At 57.7% G+C, this 25274-nt stretch overlaps 2 protein-coding genes across 2 annotated transcripts in view; one reads left to right on the forward strand and one right to left on the reverse strand.

Annotated features, from left to right (window-relative positions):
* The window catches only part of Drc1 (dynein regulatory complex subunit 1), a 41393-nt gene extending 39938 nt beyond the window's left edge, over positions 1-1455 (forward strand). Inside the window, exons 16-17 of the mRNA XM_076833886.1 lie at positions 239-341; positions 1399-1455. Of these exons, the coding sequence (XP_076690001.1) occupies positions 239-341; positions 1399-1455 (160 nt within the window). The remainder of the gene's footprint in view (positions 1-238; positions 342-1398) is intronic.
* Positions 1456-2896: 1441 nt separating this feature from the next.
* Positions 2897-25274, reverse strand: part of Otof (otoferlin) — an 87585-nt gene continuing 65207 nt past the window's right edge. The window contains exons 14-48 of the mRNA XM_076833887.2: positions 22725-22884; positions 21739-21925; positions 21293-21479; positions 20894-21117; positions 20335-20443; positions 19674-19854; positions 19474-19594; positions 18886-18986; positions 18668-18758; positions 18411-18527; positions 18059-18211; positions 17556-17745; positions 17351-17475; positions 16857-16991; positions 15990-16151; positions 15669-15788; positions 15064-15225; positions 14781-14943; positions 14164-14234; positions 13363-13392; positions 12904-13038; positions 12500-12566; positions 11539-11681; positions 11321-11455; positions 10967-11104; positions 10567-10694; positions 10303-10473; positions 9537-9697; positions 8664-8806; positions 8242-8330; positions 6736-6834; positions 6358-6599; positions 5738-5916; positions 5550-5650; positions 2897-3662 (exon numbers count right to left, since the gene is read on the reverse strand). Of these exons, the coding sequence (XP_076690002.2) occupies positions 3482-3662; positions 5550-5650; positions 5738-5916; positions 6358-6599; positions 6736-6834; positions 8242-8330; positions 8664-8806; positions 9537-9697; positions 10303-10473; positions 10567-10694; positions 10967-11104; positions 11321-11455; positions 11539-11681; positions 12500-12566; positions 12904-13038; positions 13363-13392; positions 14164-14234; positions 14781-14943; positions 15064-15225; positions 15669-15788; positions 15990-16151; positions 16857-16991; positions 17351-17475; positions 17556-17745; positions 18059-18211; positions 18411-18527; positions 18668-18758; positions 18886-18986; positions 19474-19594; positions 19674-19854; positions 20335-20443; positions 20894-21117; positions 21293-21479; positions 21739-21925; positions 22725-22884 (4901 nt within the window). The 3' untranslated portion in view covers positions 2897-3481. The remainder of the gene's footprint in view (positions 3663-5549; positions 5651-5737; positions 5917-6357; positions 6600-6735; positions 6835-8241; positions 8331-8663; positions 8807-9536; positions 9698-10302; positions 10474-10566; positions 10695-10966; positions 11105-11320; positions 11456-11538; positions 11682-12499; positions 12567-12903; positions 13039-13362; positions 13393-14163; positions 14235-14780; positions 14944-15063; positions 15226-15668; positions 15789-15989; positions 16152-16856; positions 16992-17350; positions 17476-17555; positions 17746-18058; positions 18212-18410; positions 18528-18667; positions 18759-18885; positions 18987-19473; positions 19595-19673; positions 19855-20334; positions 20444-20893; positions 21118-21292; positions 21480-21738; positions 21926-22724; positions 22885-25274) is intronic.

Consider the following 25274-nt stretch of genomic DNA (forward strand, 5'->3'; position numbering starts at 1 on the left):
TGCCCTGAACAGCCACACTCCAGGTCACACTCAAGTCTTGAGGAGAAAAGCTGGGTGTGGTGGAGGGGGTAGGGGGAGCCTTGGTTGGTCCGGCCCTGTTCTGTCACTAGCCTGGGTGGAAGATGAAGCATCTGTGGCCCTCCTCTGTGTCTAGCCAGAACAAACATAGAGGTCCTGGTCCTCACTTGGCAGAGGATGGAGGATTCAGTGGGTCTCTAACCTGTTTTCCCACCCAAAGCCTCGTCCTGACCCAGAGAGCCAAGTTGCTGATAGAAAACAATTCTCTGGAGCAGCAGAACTCGGAGCTGCAGATGTTGCTGCAGCAGTATCTCCACTCCAAGGTGGGTGGGCAGCAGGGCGAGCCACAGCTGGGAGCAAGGAGGAGCCCCTCCGTAGGGGCCAGGTGGTTTAGTGGGATGCAAAGCAACAGTAGCACCTCAAGTGGAGACAATGACAGGGTAGTGGGTATCGGCAACCAGGTTGTAACCACGTCTCTTTGATGCTTGTGGTTTTGGCACCAGCCGGTTGGGACTGTTTTTCAAGTAGTGTCAGAGCCAGCTTCCCAGCTTACACAGGCCCCAGTTTTTCTTCACTCTAACAACCTGTGTGAGGTAGAACTGTCCTCCCACTTCACAAAAGGCAGCAAAACCTGGAGACTTAGGGAGACCCTCAGAGACCAGGGCCAGATCAGCTTCTTTGGCCTGTGATTTGACTCAGGGTGCCCTCATGGGGAGAGGTGTCTATGCTGGGCACATGGGCTCTGCCCAGCTTTGTGCCTCCTCCTGCAGGAGTAGCGGTGTCTCCCTTGGCCCGGCTGAGGAGAACGGAACCATACTGCTGTAAAGTCATGTGCTCTCCTCTCCTGTCCTTAGCACAGTGCTGTCCTGTGGCCCGGAGGGTCATTAGTCATCAGCTACACACATGTGAGGCAGCTGAGGCTAGCCCCGAGTCCGAGCATGGGACGCATGTCCCCAGCCTAGTTCAGGTCCCAGGCTACACCTGAAAGGCAGACAGTGTGAGCCTTGGCATCATGATGGCCTCTTGGCCTGTGACAGGCCTCAGACATTTGGGGACCATATGGCTCTTGCTTCCATGGATGCTGTATACAAGAGCATTGGGAGAAGGAGAGGAGGGGGTGCACTGGCAAGTGAAGAGGGGAGGGGGGTTCAATGGTGGGGTGGGGGCAGGGGGAACACTAGGAGAGGTTGCTGGCCAGAGCCCACAGAAACAGGAAGCCCGAAGCCCGGCAGCCTTGAGCTCTGCGTGTGCGTTAGCTTTGAGAGGAACTCTTGCAGGGGTCTGGGGACTCAGGGAGAGCCAGCATATGCACTGGATCCCCAGGGGACAAGAAGAAGGAGGGCCTGGGGGGAAAGGAATGACCTCCACTTTCTTTTCCAGATAAACTCTGAACTGCAGATTCCTCCGACTCATGTGTTCCGGGTACCCACAAAATAGAGGTGGACCTTAGAGGGCTGAGGTGCCCTCGCTGGCACTGGGGCTGGTGTCAGAGCTGGCCCCGTCATCTAGTGATCTGAGCCCACTCTAGATTTTCTAGAGCTGTCTTATAGGCTGTCAAAATAAGTCAATAAGCGAGTCACCTGTTTCCTATAGTTCTGATTAAAGTTTTTTGAAAACTGTGGCTGAATCTCTGTAAAGAGGCCAGATCAGGTGTGTGTGTGTGTCATGAGGGGACTTTGTTCCTGGGCTCAGGTCCTGGTGTGTGACCAGACTGAGGCCAGTGGCATGGGGCACCTTCTTGCTTCTAGGGGCAGCTGGTTTCTTTTCTTTTTCTTTTTCCAGTTTGAAACCGTATTTTATTTTTAACATAGCTATAAATATCCAATAACTATATATTTTTAAGCAGAAAATTTTCTTTTCCTTCTTTATAGCATCATTAGCAGAAAAAAAAAGAATATTTGTGTTTTAGAAATGAAACTGAGTCTCTAAGAAAATGAAGACTGTTGTATTTATGAAACTTAAAAAGTCAAAAGCACAGGACACATTTTCAGAAGAGTAATTTACTTTTACCCATTTATATTCATAATATTCGAGGATAGTTAGGTCATGTATAATTAAGTCAATCAAATCAGGAATCCAAGAAGAAACTGTTCTTCTTGAGTTAGCACAGCACACATGAGATTTTTGAGAACATACATGAACAAAGAAAGAACACTGGCAAGCCCAAATCCAGGGGTAAATGGTGTTTTTCAAGGATTTTAAAAGCATGCTCCATTAACATTTCCTCATTTTTTGTAACAGATGCATTTCTGTCTACTCATGTACAGCAGGAGGTTAGAACCTGAATAAATATATTAGAAATGTACTACTTTATAAATGTACTCCAAGGAATTTATCATTTCCTTTATTTTTGCAGGGACAAAAGGGAAAGAAAGAGGTGGGGGGTTATGGTTGCAGTATTTAAGGAAGAGCAAGGGCAGCTGGTTTCTATGGATGGAGGCTGGAGTTCTTATAGGGTCACGAGCCTTCAGATTGTCTCCAGGCCTGAGGAACATTTTCTGTGCACTTGGGGCCCTCCGTGCATCCTGGTGTGCCTTCTGGGCTGGCGGAGGCTCCCCCTGTGAGCTGCCTGAGCAGGCAGCCCTGTTCCTGAGGCTCATCTTGATCCCTGGGCCACTAGAGGCCACCACAAGGGAAGAGTTGACCAACCCAGCGTGTCCGCTGACCTGTGCCCCACAGAGGTGGCTTTCCCCTCACTGTATCAACACAGACTTGTCAGCTCAGTGTTCGGTTTATTTTATTAAGAGAAAAATCACACTCAGGAAAGGACAAACAGCCAAGAGAAACCCAGTCGCAGGCAGGGGCAGCACTTTAAGTGCAAACTCCTGGCAGCAGCTGCTGGGCAGGGCAGGACGGCCTCCAGGGTGGGGCCGTGGTGACATGGGCTCAGTGCAGTGCTCCTGTCTGGGCTTGCGAGCACCGCCTGGGCAGAGGGGCCTGGGTTGGGCACCTGTAGACAGGCGGCTGCCTGGGAAGGGGCAGGAGCCAAGCGGAATATGGGTGGACGCGGCGGCTGCCCTGGGGCTTTGGGGCAGGACTGGTGGCGTGGGCTGCGCTCACAGGACAGGGTGGTGGTGCCCTCTTGTTCCCTGGGACTGGGCTGTGTTCCTTGGTTAATCTCATTAAAGTTTTAATTCTGGGCTCAGAAACCCCAGGGGAGGGTTTGGAGCAGGGCTTGAAGGAGGGTGGGACCCCAGCAGTGGGGCAAGAGGGACCTGCTCCAGGTCCCCACCTCTTCCCGCGCTCCCCAGCCCCCAGGCAGGATGTGAGGGGCAAGGCTGGGCAGGCAGCAGTCTGGGCAGTGCGGATGGCAGCCTGGCAGGAAGGAGGCAGGGCCCGGCCCAAGGCTTGGAGGGTGGACGTGGGCTCCTCAGGCTCCCCAGGGAGGGCAGGAGAGAGTCCAGGCTGCAGGAAGGGAACAGCAGCAGGGGCTGGAGAGGTGCTGGAGGGAAGTGGCAGAGCCTCACGCCCCTAGGAGCTTCTTGACCATGTAGCCGGGGAGGCTGTAGAGGAAGAGGGCAAGCATGAGCAGCCCCAGCAGCGCCAGCACGATCTTGATGATGAGCCACTTGTACCGGGTGCAGATGAGGTACTTGATGGACTTGAGCGGGTTGAGGAACCAGACGAAGGCCGTGTCGGGCCGGCTGGGGGAGAGCGTGAGGGGCTGGTCAGGCAGTGGCACAGGTAGCCCCTACCGTGCACCCCACAGGGCACCCACCCTCTCCCCTTCCAGACCCAGAGGCCCTGAAGCAAACTGAGCCCTGCAGACTCAGCCGTGGGTGCTGGAGCCCGGAGGTTGCCAATGTAGAAGCACCAGCTTTGCTGCTTGCAGAGCCTCGTGCTCCTCCCAAAGCCTAGATGGAGCTCCTGGGCATGGGGCAGCCACCTGGCCTTGGCCTTGACACTTGAAGCAAGGGCAATGGCCTTGGAACTGTGGACCTGTACTCAGCTGCTCATCATATAGGGTAGTGTTGTCCCCTGTTCTCGGGACCAGTTTGGCACTACCTCTTCCTTCATAATGAGCACAAACTTATGTCCCACCAGGTCTGGCCAAGCAGGGCACGCTGCCCTCGCCGACCTGCTCCACCTTCTTTGCTCTGCCTTCTGCGGAAAAGAAATGCTCTACCTAAGAGAGCTTTACCACTAAGGTTTGTTACAAAAACAGCAGTTTTCATAAGAGATCCAGATATAAAGTGAAAGTACTGAATATGCTTTGTCAAGCTACCCAGCACCTCCCAGAGTACATGGGCTACGCTCCAGAGTGAGCTCAGTACACATGGGACAACGAAGCAGGGACTTTGGCACAGGGCATCTAGTTTGGACTCCAGCTATGGCTGGCACCTGTTGGAGCCTCCATTCCTATGGACGGTAGTCATAGCTGATTCCTGGGGCTGTGAAATGGTGAAGCAGGGTGCGTGTGAAGCTCTCAGCCCGTGAGGTGGTGCTCAGTGTTGGCTGTTGAGGGTCTGAATCTGGATGGGACTGGGATTCCACAGGGCAGACTCAGCACCGCACAGGGACGTCTCAATGGGGGAAGTCATTTCAGGTTCTTGCCGGGGAATCCTAGCTCAACCTTTCCCCTTTCCTTGTCACTATCAATTTTTTCTGTCAATAAATTGGAGTACAGTCTGCAAGGAATGTAGCTGGGATGGGAGGTGCTGTCTTTGGTAAACGCTGGATTGGCAGTTTGGACACCTTGGCTGGAGTCCCACTCAGCTCTGCCCTAATTTACTGGGTTGGGTTACTTCACCTCTCTGATTTAACACATAAAAATGTAAAGTAGCCACTTCTAAATCCTAGAATATTATTCTGTTTTGAAAGTTTGAATGTTTGTGCGGGCTTGTGTATGAGCATTTGTGTTAAGTGTGTGTGTGTGTGTGTGTCCATGTGACAGCAGCCCTTGGTCCAGAGGCAGAGGGGAGAAGTACCAGACCCGGGAGGCTGTGGGGCTCAGGCCCCAAGGATCTTCTTGGCCAGGTAGCCAGGCACAGAGTAGAGAAACAGGGCGAGCAGGAGGAGCAGCAGCAGGAGCAGCAGCAGTTTGAGGAGCAGCCAGCGGTAGGTGTGCCACAGGAAGTAGCGGGCAGACTTGAGAGGGTTCAAGAACCAGATGAAGCTTGTATCGGGCCGGCTGTTGCATCAGGAAGAAAGGACGGGGAGCTGGGGCTGGGTTGGTGAAGGGCCCCTGCTGAGGGGAAGTCCGCCTGGGCAGAGCATATGAGCTCTGGGACCTCAAGGCCAGCTGAGGCCCACCACCACCACTGGTCTGCTTGCTGGCAAATTCTGGGAATAACCTCTACCTCTGTGGCTGGGGAGAGGAGCTGCTTCCTTGAACCCATCCTTTGGCTCAGAGGAAGGTGGTGGGGTTCAGGAGTGGAGGAGGGGGCTCCCCCACAATGTGGCTGTGACCCAGGAAGGAACACAGGTTGCCTGAGGAGTGGGGGCAAGAAAACCAGAAGGTTCTGGTCCCTCCTTCCTGTTCTGCCCCTAAGACCAGCATGGCTGGGGGTCCGGGCAGGCAGGGCACTCACTTGGGTTTCTCTAAGGGGTCAGGTTCATTGCGGGCCAGGCCCACTGGATTCTTCTCAGCCTCCTCTGCTGTCAGCAAATGCAGCTCCGCCTCCACTTTGCCCTAAAGAGAAGAACAGAAAGGTCCCAGGGCCTGGCCACTCCACCCTGGCCCAGCCTGGCCCGCTCCCCAGCAGGAGGCGGTGCCCACCGTGAGCTCGAACTCGTCATTCTCATTGCGGGCCAGGAGTGGCCACCAGCCTTTGACCCGCTTCTGCTTGAAGATGGAAACCAGGGGCACGTCCACCTCCCCCGTGGCCATCTCCATGGTGCACTGCTTGGCTGTCTTTGCGCCCCGCGGGAACCGGTTCAGGTCCAGCTCGATGGCCCCTATGGCAATCTTAGAGTCAGCTCTGGGCAAGCATGACAGGGGCAGGGGGTTTGTCCCCACATTTTACTCAGGCCCTCCTTCAGCCTGGTGGGCATCTCCTGGTGTCTGCCACCCACCACCCCCTGGGCCTCCCCTCTGTCACAGTTCTTGTTTTACAGAAGCCCAGAGAAGTCTCCTGACCCCGTACGTAGGGAGCCTTGCTGATCCCTCCCTCAGCATTTACTGCCCACTGTTTGATGTGTCCAAAGCACCTTGTTTGCCTTGGTAATGACCCTGGGGACATCTGTCCCATGTGTGGTTAGGTGGATTCTTGGGGAACAGGAACCCCGTCTGATCTCTCTGCTCTCATGGGTCACACAAGGGCGGCCCGGCTCACCTATCCCAACCTCTCCCACCCCTGCCCCTCTGCTCTGGGTGCTAGGCCCCGCCCTGCTCTGCACCCAGGAAGTCGTCTGCTGAGAAGTGGTCAGCGTCCCAGATCTGCAGGGTGAGCCGCGCGGGGATCTTGTACTCAGTCTCATCCCAAGAGAACATGGATTCCTTCTTGGAGATGACAATCTTCTCCTCAGCTGCCAGGTAGTCGAAGGGGAACAGGTAGCGCCAGTTGAAGTTGCCCTCACCAGTGAGGGAGTGATAGTGGACGTCCGTGTCCTGCTTGTCCTCCTGCTGGCCCTTGAGCCACCTGCCAGGAGCCACATGCTCCAGACCTGCGGCCATACCCTGGGGGGCCTCACCCCCCACAGCCCCCTTTTCTTCTCTCTCTGGAAGGTAGGCTTGCCCAGCTCAGCCCCCCCGGCACAGGGTTCCCTCTCACCCACCCCCGGACAAAAATGTCACTGGACTTCTCGCCAGTGAAGAAGTCATCGTCCTCCAGGACCACCTCGTCCGTGTTCCACACGATGACCCGCAGCTCGTACCTACACAGGGGGAGGGACGGTTAGCAGCCTGGGTGGGGGTTTTGGGGGCGGGGTGCATGCTGGAGGCGAGACAGTGAGAGAAACCCTGGGGACTTGGGCTGGCATGTGGACAGGAGAGCCAACAGAGGCCAGAGGGAGGCCTCTGTCTTGTGGGGCCCAGGTGAGCTGGACATCAGCCAGGCACATGCTCATCTGCCTCCGGGGAGGTTCCAGTCAGGCTGGAACACACTCCTTCCTGGACAGGGTGGCTGAGGTCAGAGAGGGGCAAAGAGGAGAGTGGGGGGACTGAAGTGAGGCTGGAGAGTCAGGAGCAACCTCTATGTGACTCCAGAGATCAGAGCTGCTTCAGTTTTAAGAGAAGTTTAAGCTCAAAAGCCTGTGATGGAAACCCACAGACTCTAGTTATTTTTATGTCCTGTCTCCAAAGAAGCATTTCCCCTTGAGGTTTAATTGTAATTATAAATGAGGCATTTATATTTCAAGAGTGAGGTTGAGTCATCCACTAAAAATGGATGGGAAATGGTTGGGTGGCCCTCTTGTGGTAGGACCTGGAATAGCATGCCTGTGGCTCAGGCTTGGAGGATATTTCTGGTAGAACAGGTTGCATAATTTGCTGGGGCTGGTGCAGAATGGAAATGCAGGGCCCTTTGCCAAATAAATCATCAAGAAATCAAGATGGCAACACTGGACACGTAAAGAAAAACGGGAGCTCCTGAGTGTGGGTCTCTATACAGCTTCATGTAACCAGGAAGCTGACCTGAATCCCAGGCCACTGTGGAGGTCAGAAGCAGGCAAGGCTCCACCCTGCTACCTTATAAAGGGGAACACTGAGGACCAGCGTGGCAAAGTGACCTGGCCAGGGTCTACTAGCAGAGGCAGGTGCTTGGCTTCTGACTCAGAATTGTGTCACTTCCTCCTGCTTCTTTGGACTTGAAAGAAGACGTGACAGCAGCTGACTGCAAGGGTGCAGAGCAGGCCCTCGGGGGTTCTGTGCAGAGCAGGCCCCCGGCGGGCGGTTCTGTTCCCTGTACATGCGTGTGCACGTGTGGGCTCGCATGCGGGTGCCACGGGAGGGCTGCGTGTGTGCTGAAGTGGGTGAGTGGGTGTGTCTACCAGTGGACTCATTTTTGCAAGGATGGGCGTGCGCTGGGGTGCTGGGGTATTGGGGTGTGGCTCATCTCCCCGGCTCATGGCAGAGAGTGTTCCCCTGTCCCAACAAATGGGGACCTACCCAGAGCAGGCCCCACAACCCATGGGTCAGTCTTTTTCTCTCTCAGGAGGTCTGGCCACACCTGAGACCCAGGGAATGGGGACTGACCAAGGCCATCTGGGCCTGTGTCTCCAACCGAAAGTACTGGTCACAGTGGGAAGGAGGAAAGGGAGTAGTTCAGGCTCCAGGAAGCTCACTTCTTGGGCTTCCTGGGGGAGATGTCCAGAGGTGTCCCAGGGGCTGGCATGTCCATGGGGAACATGTCCACCCACAGCTCCAGGCGACCCTGAGGAAGAGAAAGCTGTGGTGATGTCTCAGGGACTTCTGCCTCTGGGAAGGACAGTTTCCTCCCCCTCCCAGCCCATGTTCTGTCATCAGTTTCCATCTTTGGGTGCCAGGAATTCCCATGATGTCACCAATAACCAATCACAGCTTCTGAGGGAGACATTCTGAGCAAAGACACTGGCCATTCAAGTTGGCCCTGGTGGGTGGGGGCCTGCCAGATTTGTGGGAGTGCAGTGAGTGGCAGGAGGTCCCTCTTCTACTTTCACGCGCCCCTTTTGATCTTCACTGATCCCAAATACCCAGGAAGCCCTGATCCTGGCCAGGAGGGCATCACCTGCTCAATTCCCGGCTTGTCGGGGTTCAGCAGTGGCCTGGTTTCCACATGTTCTGGCACCAGGCGGCAGCCCACGCGGGGGATGTCCTCCCAGTGCCTCAGGGCAGACAGGGCCACGTGCTCATCCGTGGGCTTCCTCTGACCTGTGGGTACCAGGGGGTCAACTGCACTCCCGGCCTCCCCAGAACCAAGGCACCGGTGCAGGGGTCAGGGTCTTAGGGGCTCTGGGCCCGTGAGCCCTGTCACCCAGCTCCATTTTACTGTTGGGGAAACTGAGGCACAGAGGTGCCTTGCCCAAGATCTCAGCTACTCCATAGGACCCAGAAAGGTCCGTGTCCTTGATGTTCCCTGTTTGGGGAGGTTAAGCAAACAATCCTGCTGGGTGTGAGAGGGAGCAGAGCGGGGAGAAGCCGCTCCTGTCCCAGCACCTGAGGCCCAGGCATAAGTCCCCAGCACAGTTACCTCCCGATTCTCTGGGAGGTGCCTCATGGGAGAGGAGTGAGAACAGCCCAGGGCTTGGAGCCAGAGGCATTTGTGCCCGCGTCCTCAGGCCTCTAAAGTGCCATGTGACCTTGGGCAAGTCACACCTTCTGTGGGGTCTCAGTTTGCTCATCTACAGAATGGGGACAACCTCTCTTAACCTATAGGAGTGCAAGCAGGGCTAGAGGAGGCAGTTCATGGGAAAGTGGGGTGCAAGGGTGGACGGCAGAGGCTGGGCAGACAGGAGGGGGCTCTGGGGTGGGAGCGGAGGGTCACTAGGCCCAGACTTGGATAAGGACATCATTGAGAGCCCCTTACAGGACAGCATGGGCTCCTCATGGCCTTTGGAGCCACCTTGAAAGGGGCCAGGAGGTGTGGTGCAGGGCCGCTTACCGTTCTCATCCTCGATCTCAGAGGGACCGGTGAACACGTGGTTGGCCACCTTCACTCGCCCAGGGGGCCCAAAGTGGGGGCCGTCCACTTTGCCCTCTTTACAGAGGCGTGTCAGGATCTGGCTTGGCTTCATAGGGTCCCTCCAGATATTGTAGCCATGTCTGTGGGAGGGGACACACAGGCTTGAGGAGCTCTGACTGGGACTAGGCCGTCCCCTGGTGGCGGTTCTCTAAAATGGATCATTGCCTCGTGTCAACAGGTGGGCCTGCCTGGGGTTCCAGGTGTCCCAAGATACCATGGCTCCTGAAGCCTGGCCTCTCCTACCTCAGACTGGCCCACGCGTTCCCCAAGTGTTCCCCAAGCATTGCCCCATTGTGCCTACTCTCCTGGAACCTCAAAGACTCCCATGAGGAAACTGGTAACCAGAGAGGTTAAGGGGCTTGATTAGGGTCACACAGCCTTTAAAGGTCAAAGGCTGATTCAGATCCCCAGAGGACTCTTTCTCTCCTCCTTTGCTATCTCACCCCCTTCCCTAGGCCACTCTTTTCTCCTTGCTCTGACTTCTCTGTCCTGGAATCCCCTGGCCCACTTCTTGCCTTGGAATCTGCAGACCTGGCCCCTGAGGCTATACTCAGATCCTTTAGGGGAGAAGCGCTGGCCTGGGACGGAAACCATAGTATGTCTACATTCCCAAATCTCCACCTCTGAGCCTTGTTTCAGGGTCAGGTGCAGCAGGCCTGCCCGCCCCCCGCCCCGCCCCTCGCACATGGAGTAGGTGTGGGCGATCCCGCAGGTGGCGCGGTGCTTGCTGTAGAAGCGGTTCTCCAGGTCGATCTTGGTTTCCCCAATGAGGTCGTCGGTGCCCACAAGATCCCAGTCGTACACAGCCACTGTCAGCATGGATTCCATGGGGAAGGAGGCCTCGATGTCGAAGGACCTGGCAGGAGGGGGTTAGGAGAAGCGTTGAAGGCTGGGCTGTGGCAGGGGCTGGGCTGGGAGTGAGGCCAAGCCGGGGCACGGGGCGCCTTACTTCCCAAAGACCGGGTTGAGCTGCTTGGAGATGTAGTTCTCTTTGTCACGGATGTCAGTCTTGCCCAGCCGGATGGCAATGTAGGGGTCAGCCTTGCCGTTGATGTCAGCAGGGTGCAGGTCTGTGGCCTGGGGTGGGGAGGGTGCTGCTTGAGGAGGGTCCTGGGTGCCTCTGCCCTGCTCCCTGAGGGTCCCATGATGTTGAAGGCGGGGCAGGAGCACTGGACCAGTCAGGGGACTCGCTGTGTGGCCCTAGGCAAGCTGCTGTCTTTCCCTGGGCCTTGACTTCCTCTTCTAGGCCAGATGATCCCCAGGTGCCTCCCACTCAGGACTGTCAGTCTACAGTGGCTCCGGTTCCTCCAGGAGGACTTGCAGGGCTAGGGGTGCAAAGGGAGCCTCACCCGGACCACATAGACTCGGACCAGCACGTTGATGGGGTCATTGCTCGGGATGCCCTGGAACATGCCGTAGGTGGGATCGTAACCCGCTTCCCTGGAAACATCCTCTGGGAGTGGCACTTTGTACACACAGAGGGAGCCCTGGGGAGAGGCAAGGGGGCCCAGGTCAGGGTCGACCTGGACGTTGGCAGGGGTGGATCCAAACAACCAGCGGCCAGTTACTGTGGGAGGGTCTTAAGCTGCTGGACCGAGGGGATGGCCGGGGTTCTGGAAGGAGTGGCTAGGGCAGTGGTGAGGTGACCAGAGAGAACTTGAGGTGGAGGGAGGCTCCAGGGCTGGCCGTGCTCCTCGCCTGACCTTGAACCGGCCCACAGTGCGCTCTTCCTCCGTGGATCCATCCTCATCGTCCCCCGTCTTGCCCCGCAGCAGGTTGAAGGTGTGCAGCCAGTCCTCGAAGTTATCAAACTCCGACTCCAGCTCCTTGGGGTACACCTGGGCCGGGACCAGGCCGTCAGGGCCCCATGCCTGTCCGCTGCTTCCCCCGCTCCCTGGCAGGGTGGGCCCCAGAGCCTCACCTTCAGCTCATCAATCTTGGGTTTCTTTTTCTCCGGTGCCTCAGACCCTTGGCCGGGGCCGGGGCCGGGGCCCTGGGTTCTCTTCTTCTTCTCCTCCTTTGCAGCCCTTGCCTTCTCCTTGCCCTTCATTGGCCCCTTTAGGCCTGGCCAGAAGCAGAGAGGAGAGCTCAGTCAGCTTAGGGGCCACAGGGCCGCAGTGACCAGACAAGAAGGCCTGCTCTGGAGAACCAGCTTCGCCGCTCCTTCTCTTTGTTAGTTAATTTCCTGTCTCATTGCCCTCGACATTAGGCCAGGCCCGGGGAACACAGACTACGGTTGTGCCATTTGGCAGAGTGGGGCCAGGAAGGAGGCCGGGTCTGGAGTCAGAGGCCTGCTGCTGGGTGGCTCTGGGCCCCCTCATTCCCCTCCAGCTGCATTAACCTGCCCATGGTACCAACAAGGCGCCAAACTGCATCCAGTGGAACATCAAGCCCAGGTGCAGTTGGCGGCTTTGGAAGAAAGGGTGTTGTGGTGGACTCAGTGGGAGAAGATTTTATACAATATCTTCCTTTTAGAGAATTAGAGTGTTTGCATTTTAAAGGCTCTGTTGAAACCCAAGGAACATGTTTAAACCAGCCGTTCCTGAACCAATTTGACCACAGAACCCTCTCTTCCCTTCAGAATCCTCATCCATATTGTCTGGAAAATGCTGGGTGAGGTGGCTGTGAAGTTCCTGCTCGCTCTGATACTCTGTGGCTTTAAATGGCTGCCCACCACTATTGTTGCTGAACTGGTCAGAGTAAAAACTACTCCAGATAAGGGGCTTTGCCTGCTGCCTGGCACCTAGGGACTCCCAGTGATCTGCCCAGGCTAGGAGACTGTGAGGGCCTGTGGGAGGGGGAAGGCGAAGCCGCTGGTGGGGCAGGCAGGGGAGCTGGCCTAGCTGGGGACCGGAGGCAGCAGTCCAGGGTTCAGGGCTCACCCTCTGAGCTGTCCATCTCCTCCTTGTCCTCCACGTCAATCCCTGAGACCTCATGTTGTCGAAGTTGCTGCCAAAAGACAGAGTGACACCCCTGCCTCCCCGGGACTCCATTTGCCTTGGCTACCACACAGTACTCTAAGGTACACGTCCCTTCTGCCCAATGACTGAGGTTCCTCAGGGCACATGGAGCATCTTATCTTTGGGCTCCCACAGTGTCTGGACAAGAGGAAACCAAGCCGGCAGGGGCGGGGCAGACTGGACCACCAGCTCGGAAAAGGTGAGTTCTCAGGGGACTCCAAGCCGGAGGGCGGGGGAGCCAGCTCTGGGGGAAGCGGGAGGGGATCTGGACGGGGTGTGAGCAGGCCGCCCGTTCCTCCTCACCCCCAGCCATGCCAGAGCCTCACCTCCTTCATGGTGTCGATGGAGGCAAAGTACTTGGACCACCAGTCCAGCATGCTCTCATCTGGCTCCTCTTCCTCTGGCTCCTCCGTGGTGCCTTTCTTCTTCTTCTTCTTCTTCTTCTCCTTCTCCTCTTCAGCCTGAGGGTTGCCTAGGTCTACAGGCCTGTGGGCTCCCCTGCTCCCTGCTCTTTCCCAGAACCTTGGATGACCCAGAGGGTCCCCTCCCACTCCAGCCATCTGCTCTTGAAAAGCCCTGGCCCCCATGTGGCTCTATGGGGCCACCCATGTCAAAGAGACAGGGCTGCGTTTTGTAGGGGAGGAGGCCACGACCCTGTGAGGACCATGAGGGTGAGGCAGTAGTTGGCGCTCAGGTTGGGGGGGATGGCCCTGCCCTCTGGCCTGACAGCTGACACTAGCATAGGTCCTTTGGCCCCAGGGCACCTGCATGGCCCCCACACTCACCACATCCACCTTGATGATGGCATCAGAAGTCTGCAGAGGGGAACCAAGGAGACAGGACAGGATTAGCCACTGCGGCCTGAAGGGGCAGGCAGCAGCTCACCCCAGGAAGTGTGGAGGACAGGGACAGATGGGAGCCCAGAGGGTGCATGCAGGAATGGAAGCTCGCGGTGTGCTGTGAGCCCCTCGTCCCTGAGAGCACACTGCCTGGTGAGTCTGCCGGGGCTTGCTTGGAGGATTTCCTCAGGCCCTCTGGGACGCTGGCTCTAGCCCTGGCTGCACGCTGGGATCAGCCCGGGGGCTTTCACAAATGACTAATGTGGGCACCACCAAGTCTGCACAGTGGCAAGAGGCACCAGTAGTTTAAAACTGGCTGCATCCTAAAGCCAAGAGGAATAAGGAGCTTCCACTTGAAATCCTTCTCAGCCCAGGCCTGTAGGGTGTTTTAGAAATGGCTTGGAGGGAAAACCAGGCTCCTGGAAGGAAGGACACGGGTGCTTTCACAAGGAATCCATTGCCTTGGGTGTCAGGTGCTGGAGTACAGATGCCTGCAGGTTGTCACCTCAAACTACTAATGCTCTCTCTGTTCTTGAACTTGCACCCACCCCCCTGCACCCTCCCCGCCCAGGCTTGGACACATAGATGCCAGGACAGGGCTAGAGTGGAGTTGCCTGTACAGTTGGGTTGGCCCTTGATAACCACACTCCTCACTGAAGAGGAGTGACCTAATGCTGTTCTCTCAGGGTGAAGCAGCCTGGCTCCTGAGTGTGTCACAAGTTGAAGGACAGTCTGGGGCTGCCTTACCGCATCCAGCTTCACCATGGTCTCCAGTTTCTTGATGGGCACCTCTGGTTCCATGCTCACCACAACCTCCCCTGTGGGGCAAGAGAAGGGTCCCCCATTGCATAGCCCACGGCAGCCCTGGAGATGCCTCACTGGACAGGGAGACAGACAGACAGAGGAGGCGCAGGAAGAACAGTGAGAGTCAGAGAGGCGGAAGAGCAAGTGCCTGAGACTGAGTCTGGAACTTTCTGTGGGGAGAGGAGGGACAGGGTAGTTGAAGGGACAAAGATGGGAATAAGGAGGGAGAAAGTGAGCCAGAAAGAAGGGCGAGCTTCTGGAGGCCCAGCAGCAGAGTGGAGGCTGGACCAGGAGGGAGGGCCTGGGTCTCCTCCACCCAGTGGAGGAGGACATCAGATCTCAGGCCCTCTGGGGCCTTTCCAGGGCTGGCCTGCTCTGGTTCCAGAGTGAGGGGCAGCCCTGGGCAGGCTTTCTTGGCATCCAGGACAGGGCCTGCCTTCCTGCCCTCCCACAGGGCCATGGGATGTCCCTGAGGAAACACTGGTGGCTGCGTGCACGGGGCTGAGAGCAGCAGCCCTTCTGGGGGCCGCGCCAGGCTTCGGGCCCAGATGTGGCCATACCCGTGCTGTTCCAGCCGGGGGCCGAGCGGTCCGGGGGCCGGTAGATGAAGCGCCGCAGGGAGCTGACGGCGTGGGAGCCCACCAGTGTGTAGCGGCCGAAGGCGCGACAGTCCACCACGCGGATGTTCAGGGGCGGGTGCAGTAGCTCATTCTCTGGCAGGTCCTGGGGGTGTTGGTGACACAGAGCCTGAACCTCAGAGAAGGGGGCAGAGGAACCCCACCAGGTGGAGCCACACCAGCTCCATCGCCAGCTCTGCCCTCCGTTGTCTGGGCCTGTGCTTACCACTTCAAACCACTTGACCAGGGTGTTGAAGTTGGGGTTCTTCTTGTAATTGTGGATCAGGGATGACTGCACCCCCTTCCCTGCACACTCGATGTCCACGCGCGGTCGGTCCACCTGGGCCAGGTTCACCCGTTTCAGGTCCCGAAGGCCCCAGAACAGCACCTGGGAGAGGGTTGGAGAGGAGCACTGCTCAGTCCAGGCCACAGCAGTGGGTGGCGGGGTCTCCTGAGAAGGAACCTGGCAGTAGGCAGCAGAGGACAGATTTCAGTGGGCAGGGACAGTGCCAGGAGAACTGATGAGGTGAGGTGGGGCTTCACAGTGAAGGCATGGAGGATCGAGGGTGGAGCCAACAGGGGTACTGGGAAAGGCCCTGAGCCCCAGTGTGACTCAGTCAGATGGAGGCAGGCACTGGCCTGGGGTGGGAGCCTGGGTCTGATGCTGGCTCCTGGGGTGACCTTGGGCAAGTCACTTCCCCTCTCAGGCACCAGGGTTTGCTGTCTGCAGAGGAACGTGCACTTTCTCTCAGTGGAGAGAATGAGAGGGAACAAGAAGCCAGGTGGAAGACACAGGGAGGGACAGGGGGGGACCATAGAGGCCCTGCGCACCTCCACCCGGTACTTGCTGAGCACGGGCCGGATGCCCACAGGCACAGGCATGATGGGCCCTCGGTCCACGTCCACCGGGCCATTGATCGGGGGCAGGTCAGCCTTTCCTGCTGGTCCAATCTGAGGAATGGGGGTCACAGGTCACATGCTGGGGAGTCCAGGAGAGGGGTCTTTTCCCCCATGAGTTGAGATCAGGGGAGATAAGGATGGCCAAATGGCCCCACGCTCCTGAGAACCACACCCCCTGCTTTGGTCCCACTGGCTCACAGCAGCATGGGGAGGAGGGAAGCCCCAGACCGTGCCCTATGCCCTGTGACCCACCTGCAGCAGCTCGAAGGCAGCCAGTAGGTCTCCGGCCGTGGCGTTGCCGCGGTAGATCTGGTAGTACTCGAGCTGGGGCGGGAAGCGGGGTGGGCAGTACGCCTCATCTGCCATCTTCACCAGGGGCTTGGCGAAGGTCCGGCCCATGAAGTCGGCTTTGCCCTGACAACACAAACAACCCAGGTGGCCTCTTGCACTTGTGTTCACATCTGTCATCTCATTGGCCCTTATCACTGGCCATGCGTTGGTGTAAGGAGCAGGTGTGATCACCCACTTTCCAGATGGGGAAGGTCAATGTCAGGGACAACCAAAGGCTTATTCAGGGCCAGGCAGTGAATGGCAGATGCAGGACTCAGGACCAGAAATAAGGTCCTTCTATTCTAGTCCAGAGCTCTCTGGGGGCACCTCAATGGGTGAGGTGGTTTGTACGAAGAGTTGGTGGCTTCCCAACTCTTAGGGGGTCATCCCAATCCTTTACTCCCAACCCCAGGTCCCCCCAGCACCCCACACCATGGAAAGCTAAAGGCTGTTATAGACTGATAGGTGTGGGCAGGGGGTCAAGGGCCCTGCGGTGACAGCAGAACTTTCCGGCTCATCTCCTGAGGATGTTGGGCTCTTTATGTCTGTGCCGGGAGGTGAGGATGCCCTGGCCTGACTCCTGAGATCCCAGAGGCTCAGTGTTGGGAAAGGTTAGGCTGCAATGGGTGGGCAGGAGGCACCTGGAGGGACTGGTCAGCAGCCCAGATGCCAGCTTCCCAGCCAGCACCAGCCCAGGAGGGAGTGGGGAGGAGGCCTGCAAGTTGAGTGCAGGGGACCAGGGGGAGGTGTGGTGCTGCTGGGGACCCTGGTGCCAACACCCACTCATACCATGCTGTCCTGGTCATAGATTTCAATGACAATGATGGGGGGATCATCCCGCAACTCCTGGGCTTCTCCATACAGCTCCAGGTTGTCAAACACCAGCATCTGATCCCAGGTGGGACACAGTGTCTCATTCAGCACCTGCGGCATGGGGTGGGAGCCAGGGAACAGGTGATAGTGAGTGGCTGACACCATTCCTAGTCAGGGATTCCGGGGAAGCCAGGAGCAGGAATGTCAGAAATCTTAAAATCAAGGCGAATATGAGGTCTGCCTCCAGAGCCCTGACAAAGTCTTCCTGCCTTCTCTGCCTTGTGGATGCAACCTCAAAGCTGTAGTCCTAGCCTGTGTGACCTGGGCGGCAGGTCTAAGGAGCTGGGGTACTGGTAGACCTGCTCTCTGGGCCCACAAGCTCAGAGGCCTCCAGTGCTCTTTCCAGATGGGGAAGGTCAAGTATCAGGGACAACCACACACCTATGGGCATGTCCCCCGCAGGCCCTCACCTCCGTGCACTGGCTCTGGTTGATGAAGAAGACGCGGGCGAAGGGATCAGAAAGACCACTGCTGTCCGCGGCAAAGAGGCTGCGGGCCTGGTACATGTGAGCTCGGAGCTGGAAGGCCTGCTTCTCTGTGGGGAAGAGGAGGCTGAGGCCTGGCATAGCCCCTCCTGGCTGAGAGGGGCCCACCAGGCGAGGTGTCCTCACTCACTGGTGTAGACCAGGCTGATGGGCGGGAAGGAGTGAAGTCCCAGGCCCTGGGCCGCCTTGACCTCTTCGAAGCCGCAGGGCAGGCCACACAGGAAGTCCTTCCGCTGCTTGCTGAGGCCCAGCCACAGGTAGAGCTCCAGCTTGGCCTGCACTGTCCAGCCTGCTGAGCCGAAGCCCCGCTTCCCTGGCAGCTGGGGGCAGGACTGGGGTCAGCAGGAGTCACCAGGAGGGGTAGGAGCAGGGAAGGAGGGCTGATGGAGGCCTCGGTCAGAGCTGTGCCTGCCCTTCGCAGCCATCCCACTGGCTGGGATGGGGTGGGGACAGAGGGTATGGGCCCGGTGGGGACCCCAGCACAGCTCCCTCTGCCCCCTCGCTCTCTTTCCAGCCCTTTTCTGAACACGAGTTAGTTGAGGGCTCTTCGCCATCAGTTCAGGCCTGATGGATGTGGGTGGGACCCTTAGTGGGATCCAACCTCTCCCCACCCAAGTCCCATCCCTGTGGCACCTTGAGGAAGAGCGTCTTGACCTTGGCACAGTCCTTGCCCAGCTCCTCCTCCACAATGGAGAAGAGCAGGTCCTTGGAGGGCACCCGGGCATAGGCGACCCGCTTGTTGCTGCTCATCATCCAGATGAAGACGTCAGGGATGCTGTGCTGGGGCTATGGCGGGGGAAGGGCAGGGGGGTCAGGGGGAAGGCCCTTCTCCACTCTGGCCCCTGAGCCTGCCTGGCCTGGGGGCTGGACCTGGACGAAGAAGGGGCCTTGGAGGGAGGGACCCCAAGCCTGAGCTGGAGGGGCTGCACAGGGAGTCTGGCCCACCCCTTCCTTGCATCCCCTGTCCTCCCTGCAGGCCATGCACCTCGTCTGCCAGGAAGCGCAGCTTCTGTAGGAAGTTCTGGCACAGTCTCAGCTTGTCACGCACCGTGTGCCGCTTCACCTGAGCGCGCAGGCTCCTGGCCTGCTGCCCCATGCTCTCCTGTGGGGAAGGGGTGCAGGGGGAGATCGCTGTTGGGGCACTGCTGGGGCCATGACCCAGGGGGCTGTGACCTCAGAGGCAGATGTCCCCTTTTTACTGCAAGAGCCTTCCTCCAACCCTGGGGTCCAGCACGTCCTTACCAGCTCCCTCATGCAGGACTTGAGGCGCTCCCGATCGAGCCTGGTGCATGACGAGTGGCCCTGGTCCTTGTCAGCGAGGGAGAGGAAGCGGCTGGGAAGGGAGGGAGCCAGGGCTTAGCCCATAGGCACCTCCTCCTCTGCCCAGGCCCCTCTGTCCTGGGTCCCCTCTGTCCAGTAACCCTGTGCCCACCCCTTCTGCCGCCCCTTTGCCCGCTCACTGGCAGCCACAGCTGAGCTCCTCCAGGACTCCCCGCAGGCGGCGCTCAGGATAGGGCTTCTCCGTTTTGATCATCTCCTGCACGTCATTCAGTCCTTCTTCCTGGGAACCAGGGGTGTGAGTTCATGCTGGGCCATAGCCCACCCCCTTGGCCTCCCAAACGTCTCCTCCATGTTCATCAGGGAGGAAGAAGGGCCTAGTGACCTGGGACCTCTCACTAGGGCCATTCCTTATTCATCAAGAGGAAGCAGCCAACTCCCCAGGTTCTTCTGTAGAACCTGGTGACCTCAGTTCCTGAAGGAAGAAGTCACCTCTGGCTGTACAGGACTCAAGGCTGGAGAGATGCCTACTTCGCTAGAGACAGAGGCCTGCCTAGCTGCCTCCAGGGAATCCCAGGCCTGGGGGAGCTAGGCTTCTTAGACTCTATTCCAGAGTTCTGGGACTTAGGACAGGATGTGGTCAGAGGTCTTACTGGGGCCATTACTGCAGCCCCTCTCTCTGCCACATGGCAAGCCTCTGGGCAGACCTCTGGGAGAGCCCTTCAGACACACCCATTCCCTAGGACTCCCAGCCCCGGCCTGGCCCTGACCAGCTTGTCGGCGATGTGGTCCATGATGTTGGCATTGTAGAGGCGGCGGCGCTGGTCTGGCCACCAGCTCTTGATGTAGATGCAGGGCTTGCGCTCCAGATAGGGCAGATGGAAGTAGTTCCTGGAGTGGGAGGTGTGGGAAGGTTGAGGCCCAGGGCCACAGGAAGTGAGAGGACCAGGCCACAGGAGGGTGAGCCCACCTATCTGTGATCTGGGGCCGCATGGGCGGGGTGGAGGACACTGAGGCCAGGTCCCCTCCATCATCACCCTCGTCGTCACTGGAGTTCTGGATCAGGTCTACTTCCTCCTCGTCCCCGGGTTCCTTTCGGGGCCGAGGCCGCTGGGGTCGTGATAGGCCATCGACTTCGTTCCCATAGTTGCCTGGACACAGAATGGGGCATCAGAGGAGAATGCTTTCCCTACCAGGCCCCAACAGTTGTCCAGTCTAGGTGTTTCTTTAGGAAGAGGCAAAGTCAGAGAGTGGGGCTCAGACAGGATAGAGCATTAGCCAGAGAAAGATCCCCATGTCCCCCGGATCTTGCTGACAGCCCTGATGTTGGCTGAGCATGAGGTCCAGCCTAGGACATGGCCTGGGTCCCCACTCTTCCTCTCTAGCCCCCAGTAGCCTGTCCTGTCTTTCTTTCCCTTATCCCAGATTCAGGCCAGCCCTCAAGGTGGAGTGAAGGTTGGCCCCTCCGGGGAACAAGTACACTCCCACAGAGGTGCTGTGTAGGCGCCTGCGGAAATTCAGGGGAGAGAGGTTGATGTTGCCTGCGTCCAAGGGTCAGGGTGCAGGTTTCAACAGTTACCACCAGCAGCCCCTTGGCCTGAAGACCCTTCCTCTGTAAGCACAGCACTCACCTATGGTCACCTCAAAGGTGATTGGCTTGTCTCCGTTTTTCCTGTCGATCATTGAGGCCTCCAGGAAGGCTCCAAATAGAAAGAATTCTTCCATTTTCCCTGTGCAGCTCTGTGCGGGAGGTAGTTCAAACCACCGCTGAACCTCAGTGGGGCAATGGCCTGGGCTGGCCTCCTTCCAACAGGACCTAGACTGGCCCTTTGGGCTGATGGAGGGCATCCTACCTAGTTTTGGGGTTAGCAGCCCGACCTTAAAGCCCTCAGCCTCGATGGCCCTGGAGAAGAGCTGCCCTGACTGGAAAGAGGGGCAGACACTAAGGGACCATCTTGGGAGATGGTGGCCATGGGGCACCTCCGAGAAGAGTATAGGCAAGTGGAAGAGAGGACAGAGGTCCTGCTGAGGGGCCACATGAAGGCCTCTCCTCCCTAGAGACAGAGGCCTGCCTAGCTGAAAGAGACAGAGGCCTCATTCTGGGGTCGGGCCCTTGAGGACTCAGGCTTCCAGGATGGGATGGGAGCTGAACTGGGGGCGCTCAGGGCAGCACAGCCCCAGGGGTCTCACCTCTGAGACAGGCGTGGCCTGCTCCACCTGCACCTCTGTGGAGCTGGTGAGCTCGGGGTTGGAGGTGTCCAGGATTTCCACAGCCAAGGCCAGCATGAGGCGGGCACGGAAGGACACGCCCTCCCCCAGGCCCTCGTTCAGGTTCTGGTGCTCGTCCAGCAGCGTGTAGTTGCGTGTGGAGCCGTACATGTTCACCCAGGCTGGGCCCAGCGTGGGCAGGAAGCCTGCGGCAGCAAGGACAAGGAGGAGGGACCGGGTCACCCTTTTCCTTGAGGCAGGGGCTACACACAAGGACCTGTCAGGCTGGGGTCTGGGATGACAGGGGTGGTGAGGAGAGGGTCTCGCTTACTCTTTCCTTTTGTGCCCCCACCCCTAACCCAACTGGGCTCCGTTGCCAACCTCTGTCTCCATCATTGGAAATCTTGCGCAGGTCGATGAAGTGGGTGCCGATGGCCACGTCGTTGACCTTGTCGGAGTCTCGGATCTGCACCTTCATGCGTTTGCAGAGTGGGGGGAACAGGTCTGTGAAGATGACCTGCTCGTTCCACAGGGGCTCATAGCTGCTTTTCTGCACCGAAGTCTTGCCCTGGTGGGAAGGAGTGAGGGTTAGGGTGTGTGTGTGTCCCCAGCCTCTCAGACTCGCCTCCCCCATGCTCTTGGCCTGAGGACCCTGTGAGGCAGGGAGGATTCTCTGAGCACCATCCATGGCCAAGACCATTCCCAGACTGACCTCACCTTCCAGCCTGAGCTGGAGGCTCTAGATTTCATCTCGTGTCTTTCCCAGGCCACCACGCCCATCACCTGCCCTTCTGACACCTGGCACTCCCAGCTGCATACCCTCGTACCTTCTGGCCAGCAAAGAAGACTTGCACGTAGGGGTCGACGAGGTCCTTGTTTTCACCAATGAAAGCCTTCTTCACGTTGGCCATGAGGCTCGTGTTCATTCGGGGCAGCCCCTCCGCACGGTAAATTTTTACGTAGAACCGCGCCCACTGGCGTTCTGCGGGCACCCCCTCAGGGAGCAGCAAGTTCCTGCCGGCACATCCAGCCAGGGCCGTGGTGGCCAGGTCCAGGGCCCCCACCTCCTACCCTAGCATCTGCCTACCCTGGGGTCTGGCCCAATCCATGAAGGACAGCTGAGAGGGCCCAGATGCAGACTGAAGACACGGGAGTTCATGGCACCCCCTGACTGTGGGAAGCAGGGCAAATCTCCCATCACACGGAGCCTCAGTTTCCTCACCAGTAGGGTTGGGGCAATAAAATCCACCTCCCCGAAAACAATATAATAGGCTCAAACAGGTTACAATACCGGAGTAAATTTTGTAAATCACAGAGTGGGGCGCCAATCTGAGTACTATTATCAATTTGCACAGCTCAAGCCATAGTCTTTGTCCCCCAGACGGAAACCTCACAAGTAGCTGCTCTTCCTTCCGCAGCCCAGGAAGACACGACTCACTGGATCCCTGCCCTCTTTCCCACTGAGGCAGCTGAGGTCCCAGAATGTTTCTCAAAAGCCTCTATCTGCTGCTGGCAGTTGGCACACCACATGGACTCTCCCAGGAGGGTGCTAGCGCCCCCCCGACCTGGCAGCTTCTGGAAGCTGGTCTGCCAGCGTCTACTCTTCCTACAGAATTCCTCAGAGTTGGAAGTCTGTAGTGAAAGCACCGTCAAAGCACTCCTCCCTCAACCCTGCTCCTGCCCCGCCCAGGCCCTCCTGAGTGGGGTACCTGGTGGGAACAAGGGTAAGGGAGGTGGACGTAAGAACTCTGGGGGGAGTCCACGCCGGGAGCTCTTCTGGGGAAAGGAAGGGCTGGGGTGAGATGGGGCTCACCCCTCAATGTCATCTTCTTCTGTCTCATTGGCTTTGTGAGGTGTCTTGATGTTGTCCCCCTTGCCCACCACAGCGACGTCACACTTCACATAACCCTTCAGCCCGGCGGAGATGTCATCGGGGTCTGACAGGATGGCCCACTTGTGATAGAACTGGTGCTCTGCAGTGGTGATGAGGGGTGCTGTACCCAATGTCCCCACCCCTGCAGCTCCCTGCCATTAGGGCAGACCAAGGGCCCTGCAGAGCTTAGCACTTTTTTTGGCCTCTAGAGACCCCAGGCTGCAGGTCCCAGAGACCAGGGTCCCCAGTTCTGCCTGTATCTGGGCCAGGAAGAGACAGAGGGAAATTGGTCTCAGGAGCTGTGAGCTGGATAAGCCCCGCCCAGGTCATCCGCGGGATGTGTGCTGTGGCTTCCTGGTGATGAGCCTCCTAACTGGGTTTCTTGGCCTGCGGCTTCTCCTACCGTCGCCATTGCCATTGTAGCCGGACACACACAGCCACCAGACAGGGTATTCTGAAGTGGTGGCTCCTACCTAATTACCTCCTTGCTTTCCAAACCTTCTGGGGCTCCCCAGTGCCTTGGGGTGAAGCCCCAGGGCTTGGTGTGGGGCTCCTGCTGCGGCTCTCCCTGCCTCGCTCTGCACTACTCCCCAGGCAAAGCCCTCCTTCCTTTCTGAGCTCCTGCTGATGCCACCTCCAGGCCACTGTGTTCATGGCCAATGAGTCCCATCCCTCCTCCTCCCTCCCTGTCAGTTGCCCCAGGGTCTTCTCGTCCATGCACCCTGCCCTGACTTCCTCACAGGTGTTTCTCTGGCCTCTTTGGAACGCTTGGTGCCCCCCACGTCTGTCTCCCACCTCACTGTGATTGTGTGCTGTTTGGTTTCGATTTTAAACTGAGAGCCTCCTAAAGACAGGGGCCTATGGTCCTACCCCAGGGTCCCCAGGACCTAGGACAGTGTGGAGCGAAGGACAGGCACTTTAGGAAGACCTGCTCCTTCACTGGCATTGAACCCAGGACAGAGGTGAAAGGAGGCAGAGGGGAAGCCTTGCTTTGTGGAGCTTTTCCCTGTGTTTTGTGAGGCACTGATCCCCAGGCTCAGAACTCCCTTCCTTTCTCCTCCTCGTCCCCTTTCTACTGCAGCCCAGGCCTGTGTCCTCCAAGGCTGTGATCCCAGGGGCTCCTTGGGGTGAGTTAGGGGCTGGGTACAGAAACTAGCCTGTCCAGGGCTCGGCCAGCCCAGCTGTGTCTCAGTAGAGCTAATGCCACAGAAGCCTAAAAAGAGGGTCAAGGAGGGCAGAGGGTAGGAAGTCACAGGTGTGGGGAGTTGCTGGAGACCTCTGCTGGGCTGGCATGCCTCAAGAGGAGAGGGCTGTGTCCTGGGCATCCCAGAGCTTCAGGGCCTTGCAGATGTTTGTAGGGGGACAGATGAACAGACAGTAGATGGCTAATGGGAGATGGACAGAAGACTGGGTGGGCTGACTGGCTGTTGGAGTGGATGGATGGGTGGATGGTGGATGGATAAATGAATAGCAGGGTCCATTAACATGTGGACGGAAGGGGTGGATGGATAGATGGGTGGACAGGTGGGCAGATTTGGACATGGTTAGATAAATTAGGGAAATTTGGCAAGGAAAGAGAATAATACACTCTCAGGAGTGACATGAATTTTACCTTTAAACTTAAAGCTATTTGAAGAGGGAATATTTTTTCCTGTCCTGAAAGGTGGACCTATAGACATGGGTGAAGTTTGCAGGTGATAGATTTTTTTTTTTTTATCTGACATAAACACAGTCAAAAATAGGGGGTGCTGGGAGGTCTAAGCAGAGGCTAGGTGACCATCAGCAATATTGATGCAGGGGTCTCTGTGCCAGGTACACAGTGGTCTGATGACCTCTGAGGCCCTTCCAGTCCTGACATTGTGTGATCCCAGGTCAGAGATGCAAGAACAGCCCGAGAGCCCAGCTCTGTGTATAGTGGCCTGAAACATCATTTCACCTGTGTCCAGTCTGGTTCTGGTACCTGCCGGGTCTGACTGGCTGGTTGGGAAGCTGCTAGCGTCTCAGGCCTCCTCATGACCTACAACCCCGCCCTTCTCCAACAGAGAGCAGCTTTGAAGTGTCCTCCTATGACTGGGTAACGAGGGTCCTGCCAGGGTGAGAATAGGCTCTGGGCCCCCCTGAAGCTCTTCCCGTTCCACCAGGTGCTGACACCACCTGTATGAGCATCCAGTAATTCTGGGTCCCTGCAAACATCTTCCCAACGCTACCCAGGTTTGGTCTCTGAGAAGCACACCAGGCTCAGGGGCAGAGACAGCAGAAGCAGCAAGTCCAGGGATGGGTTACCCTAGTGGAGAGCCCAGGTTGAGGCCCACAGCCTAGTTCTGCCCACTTAACTCCCAGTGTGGCCCTGGGCCAGCTATTTGAGCTTGGTGAGTCTCAGTTTCCATACTGTGAAATGGGAATGGTGCTTATGTGCTTCTAATGGGGTAGGGAGGGTCCATCTCTGGATGGCATGCTTGGCTCAGTGCTGGACCTGCTGAGGCTCCATGC

The sequence above is a fragment of the Callospermophilus lateralis genome, chromosome 14, assembly GCF_048772815.1.
Source record: "Callospermophilus lateralis isolate mCalLat2 chromosome 14, mCalLat2.hap1, whole genome shotgun sequence".
Classification (NCBI taxonomy): domain Eukaryota; kingdom Metazoa; phylum Chordata; class Mammalia; order Rodentia; family Sciuridae; genus Callospermophilus; species Callospermophilus lateralis.